General features: G+C 36.7%; 1 protein-coding gene across 5 annotated transcripts in view; it reads right to left on the minus strand.

Annotated features, from left to right (window-relative positions):
- The window catches only part of FZR1 (fizzy and cell division cycle 20 related 1), a 31,456-nt gene that overhangs the window by 18,380 nt on the left and 7,157 nt on the right, over positions 1-5,919 (minus strand). For 4 of the 5 annotated variants that reach the window (XM_072404961.1, XM_072404962.1, XM_072404964.1 and 1 more), the window contains 3 exons: positions 2,759-2,887; positions 2,097-2,160; positions 678-805 (listed from right to left, as the gene is read on the minus strand). In XM_072404961.1, coding sequence (XP_072261062.1) covers positions 678-805; positions 2,097-2,160; positions 2,759-2,887 — 321 coding nt within the window. The remainder of the gene's footprint in view (positions 1-677; positions 806-2,096; positions 2,161-2,758; positions 2,888-5,919) is intronic. The other variant, XM_072404965.1, reaches the window with a different exon arrangement.

Genomic DNA, 5,919 nt, shown 5'->3' on the forward strand with positions numbered 1-5,919 from the left:
AATATATATATATATATATAAATATATAATATGCAGATATAATATATATAATATACAGATTTTTGTGTTTTGTTATTTAAAGTTTATTATTAAATGTCAGTGAGTTATGCCTAGGAATTACCTACAACAAGCCTACAAGGAAAAATAAATTTCCATGCAAAAAATTGTATCACTTTTTGAATGGAAATTTGGACAGAATTAGACCGCTAGGGAGGTTAAGCAGGAAAGAAGGGGGGGAGGGGGTAGGAGTCTGACCCAATCTGTAATACATAAACCATAAAGGGACATGTGGAAAACATGATAAACTGAACAGGTCCTACTCCCAAAACCTCCCAAAAGGAAGTTTTTTTTTTTTTTTAGCATTTGGTATGGTTCTTTGCTGGGATACATTTTCCCCACAGGTGTCATTAAACCCAAACTCTCAGTGGTAATACAGGTGCAGCATATGAGTGGGATCTGCAGGGATGCCCAAATATAAATTTAACATATATGATATTTCCTGGAGATACCAGCGTAATGGTACCGATAGGAATCCAACACTTCTAAAAATATTAAGCACAACTTTACTGTTTCTGGTATTTTAGATGGGGGAGCACCAGATGATTTGGGAAAGACAAAAACTTTGGTTAAGTATTTAGGTCTACTTTAAGGAATGATATAGTAAACATATTACTTACCGTGAAAAGGCTCTTCTTCTCTGGTGTAGATGGCTGCAAACGACGATCTTCAGTTTGAGGATCCTGAACTTTTTCAATACCAGCTCCTAAAAGTTCATTCTTAAGTAGCGCAGAATATGCAAGACCATCTAAAATAGTAAAGCAGGAGTAAGAATTCTGTTGCATGGAAGTTGAACACAATAAAAAGAAAGTCTGATAGTAAATTAGCACAAATTGTATTGAATGGCTATCCTTCTCCTCTCTATCCATTCAATATTTGTACAATTAGGGTTGGCACTATAATTTCTAATACTTTACAAACTAGTCCTCCCATCTGGTACCCTCTCCTTTAACTGTAGCACAAAGTGTAACTGTAGGGACAATTCCAACCATTCAATGCAGATGAATCAATCAATAAAAATATCAAACACATTAACCAGTAGGATAAATAAATATCATATTCAAAACTTTATGTACGGTATTTGTTTCTATGTGCTGTTGACAATACTTTACCACATTGAACCATGTTGTGTTTATTGACTTAGAAATCTAATTAGTGATCATCTTTAAATTTCATTTAACTGGACACTGTAATTTAACAGTCGGTCCAAGTGGTATTTGACATACAGGTTGAATTTGTAGGGCCTGATTAATGACCCTTTCAAGTTCATAGAAGTGAAGGTTGACAAGAGAAACCTCTCCCAAAGCATACTGTTTATTGAATAAATAAGAGTAATCAACTGCTATAGAACTTTCTTGCCTATAAAATGCAATTAAAGCATAACTGCACCCTATCCACCGATTTATACTTAATAAAATTCAGACAGCCAGTGTCGTCTTTGATTACATTCCTCACATTCCAGTGCTGCAGTAGATGTAAATACAAAACTACAGCCCCATAGACTTCAGTCTTATAGCAATGTTTGGGGCTATACTACGCAAGCATGTCTAATATGGTGCTGTAACGTGAAGAACATAAGGAAGACCACTCACTGACTGTCTGAATCTCAGAGAGTTTAAATCCATGAGGAAGAAAAGTTGGAAACTTTAGATCAGCAAGGCCCACTTACTTAACTGCACCTTATGGGACTTTATTGTGGGTAACCTTGTTAGGAGTAACAGAGTAGCTGTTTACAAAATCTGCTAGTTCAACTAAATAGAATTCAATGAAAAGGATAAAACAACTATTTGGCATACTCCAAAACCTCCCATGTGATTGGATTGCCACACAAAAGTTAAAAATGGAAAAGCATCTTTTTCGAATGCAGAGCACAATGCTGTAGAGCCGTTTATTGACCACTACTGAACAATGTGCTTAGTTGGATATTGTAACTGTTAGCCTGTTTATTTGTTAACAGTTAGCCTGTCTCTTACAGATAATGTGAAAAAAAAATGTGAAGGATCTACATCCGCTTTTGATTCATATAAAAACACACACACCTTTTCCACTATCTGATGTAGCATCTTTAGCTTTACGGTTTTGACTTGGAGATTTCTCATTTTCCTGAATGAAAAAAGAATACAAATGATTTTCTGCATCAAAGTAAAACAAACAAAACTGCAAACTGATCACAGCTCCTTTGTGATGTCCACAATGGCTAATATTAGCAAGGTAAACCTAGAATCAGGACAGCATGTAAGAGAGAAGAGTTATCCACTAAAATCAGGAAACATGAAGCTCATACCTATAGCCTTCTGTGGGCTGGATATAATAGTTACTACTAGATCCAGAGCAGTAGTAAAGTAGGTTGTCACCCAAGTCCAATCCAGCTAAATATCACCACAAATGTTGAATAGATGACTGGGCCATATATATGCCGTATACTTGCGTTAGTTCTAATGAAGAATTTGTAGTCAGGCAGAATTTGAACTCTCCATAGCAATAAATAAGCGTGTACTGTTGGCAATATCTTAATGGACCAGGCAACTAGACTGGACAGGAGGGCTGTCAGTACAACATAAATAAATGTACAAATAAATAAATAATAATATAAATAAATGTACAAAGGTGCAGATACACTTAATAACTGTTGAAATCCCTTTAATAAGGTAAAGCGTTTTTAGTGATTAGGCATACATATACTTTTAGTTTATTCACTCACATTTATTCTGTGGAAGTTAATACTCCAATTGGCGCCAGCTCTGGATGGAATAAATCGATCTCCGTGTTTGCTTGGAGAAGACATGGGAGAATTAGAGGGTGTCAATGTCCGTCTCATTTCTGCTACCTGCTGATGGAATAATTTGGAAAAAGTAACACACATGATATGCTAGAAAAAAAAGATCATTTGCAATAGAATCAGTGACACCTTACAAGAAAACATTTAAATATGGTATTGCTCCTAATAAGAAGGATCTTTTGCATGGGGGTACTTTGCAATAAACCAGCCTATATATTTCAATAGGCTCTCAACTTTCCTCATATATATATATATATATATATATATATATATATATATATATATAAATACACACACACTCACATATATACCTGTGTGCCAATATAATGTGCATTTATTTTATTGCAAGGTATTGCAAAGAATTTGTGAAAATTGGCCTTTGGTAAATGTTTTAAATTCTAATATTGCAGGCAGGATTTTCCTAAAAGTATTTAAAATGATTGTCTACAGACTAGGAAGTTCTGTATTTAAGAGGGAATTAACTTTTGAGTAGAAGTATATCAACTTTATGCCAGGTTGGTTCTACAGGTGTTGCATTATTTTGAGGAACAAGTTGAAATACAGTTACTGAACTATTTATAATACTATTATTGCTCCCCCTATAGACAAGTAGCCCAGTTTTAGCAAACATTAAAAAAAATTAAATACTACACAAACATCTGAAAAGCCTCTGGAGTGCACATCTACAGATTTCCTTTGGTATTTGAAACATGCTGCTAAGTAACAGTGTTGAATGAATGTTACAAACTTTGTGCACAAACGCGTTTAGCAGCACAACAAAGCAAACAAACAGATATCCAAAGTAATATGTGAAACAAAATATCACATATCAATGTTTTAGTCGGTAAAAATATTACCTACAGCATTCTGAGTCATCAATTAAAAAATTAACACCAGATAACAATTTATCAAATTTTTTATTTAGATCATTTTGGCATTCTAAGTTGATGTGGAAGTAAAGGAATTTATTTGGTGGTAATCACTAACTGTTGGCATACCATCAAGCTATACGGAAGTTATGGGACTGAGAACAAGTATCAGTATTCAAAATACCATCAATATAATTAGCTATAGAGGTATAGATTATGTTTTTATAAGTACGTTTGAAATAAAAAATAATTTTTATTCTTTTGATATGAGTATGCCAGTAATTTCCTGCTTAGGTCCACTTATAGGAAGTAGGAATATTACTTTCCTCGGAAGATACTGGTAGTCAAATGTACCTGCAAAAGGATTATTAACCGCTATAGTGACTTTACTTTCACCTGATACCAATGACATTAATTCAGTGCTTTCCATTAAACCTGCCTTGCATGCGTTATTTTTGATAATTATGGCTCAAAATGCTGTTGGTAATATTTTTACTTTCTAAAACATCAATATGTGATATTTTGTTTCACATGCTTTGAATATCTATTTGTTTGCTTTGTTGTTCTGCTATCAAATCCCCTAAGGAAGAGGCTGCTGCAGCAAAACGCCTCAAGATGCAGAGAAAATAAATTTGATAGTTTTTTTATTGTATGTGTGCACAAATTGTGATTATTGATTGTATGTTGTATATGTTGACATTATGTTTTTTAAGTACATGTTTGAAATAAAATGTAATTTTTATTCTTTTGATATGGGTATGCCAGTCATTTCCCGCTTGGGTCGACTTATGGGAAGTAGGACTTATATTTTCCTATGATTGTTTAAAAATATGGCATTGATATATATATATATATATTACCTTTGAAAGGGATTTCCTTTTGTGTGCAGTTTACCAGTATCTTCCATTTAGGAAAACCTACTTTTTTTATTTTGCATTTTACTTTTTTTTTTAGCACATTACTACTAGTCCCTTGTTAATAGACAGAAGCTGGAAATGAAAGTACATTTTGATAACCATCTGTACCAGCTGACAGACTCCCCTTACTTAAACTGTCAGTGCTTAGTGAACGTGCTGGCTATGCTTAACCCCTGCAGAGCATTGTAACACAATAATTATCCAATCCAAAACACAAGGATAACCATTCATGCACAGTTTTGCAGAGTAGTCATACCCAAATCTCTAGTTTCACTATGCAGTGTGATGGTAAACAACAAAAAGGTTTCAATGGAGGCAAGGCAAACAAGGGGTCGAAACTCAAAACTCTTTTTTTTTTTTTTTTTACTATGGGAACCAAATTTTGATTTCTAGTTTTTAGCATAGAGCGAGGGAGCCCAACCTAAGGCTGCCAGATCTTTCCCCCTCCTCGTTGTCTTGGAGGGGATGGGGCACGTGCATCTCCTGTGTTTCTCTATTAGATCGTGCTACCAGGAGAGGGAGCTTCCTGAGCATGCTTAGTGTTAGCTCCTCAAGAGTGGGCATGTACTATAGACATGGCAATCAGCTGTTCCCTGCCCACCTTGTACTGTGAGCTAATCCCAGCAGCAGCAGCTTGAGAGCTGTGTCTGTGCAGCTGTCATTATCCCCATGTATAAACGTTGATATCTCCTACACCAGGGGTCGGCAAACTCCGGACTTTAGGCCAGATATGGCCCAGCCAGTAGTTTGTTCTGCCTTAAGCTCCCTTGCCGATCCGGCCTAATCCCAGACCGGCCAGGGGGGCATTAGGCCGAAACAAACTTCTGGAGCCGGAGCTCCGGAGCCACATGCGGCTCTTTAGCCTCCTCTTGCTGTGGCTCCCCTATTTACTGCATCCGGGGTTAACACTTTCGCAGGCAAGGTAATAAGGGAACGCCCCCTGAAGGGAAATCCATCTCCTCCGCAATGCATACTGAGGAGAAGGATTTCCCTTTAAGGAGTGTTCCTGGTGGGGGCTGAGCCATTAGGGCAGGACTCGAGAGAGAGTTCGACCCAGTGTACTCCTGCAATGACCTAGTGGCAACAAAAATTTGCTGACCTCTGTCCTACACCAATTGTTGTAGAAATGTGAAATTTGCAGGGTACACGGGGGACCCCTGAGAACTGGTACTAACTGGTACTGGTACTTCACATTAAGGGGGGGGCGTTATTCCAAGACCAGGGTCCCCAAATTTAGCTTGCATGTTAGTGACCCCCGGAAACTGGCAATGTGGGAGCCAGTAGAAAATGCCTTTTG

The sequence above is a fragment of the Pyxicephalus adspersus genome, chromosome 3 (assembly GCF_032062135.1).
Source record: "Pyxicephalus adspersus chromosome 3, UCB_Pads_2.0, whole genome shotgun sequence".
Taxonomy (NCBI): domain Eukaryota; kingdom Metazoa; phylum Chordata; class Amphibia; order Anura; family Pyxicephalidae; genus Pyxicephalus; species Pyxicephalus adspersus.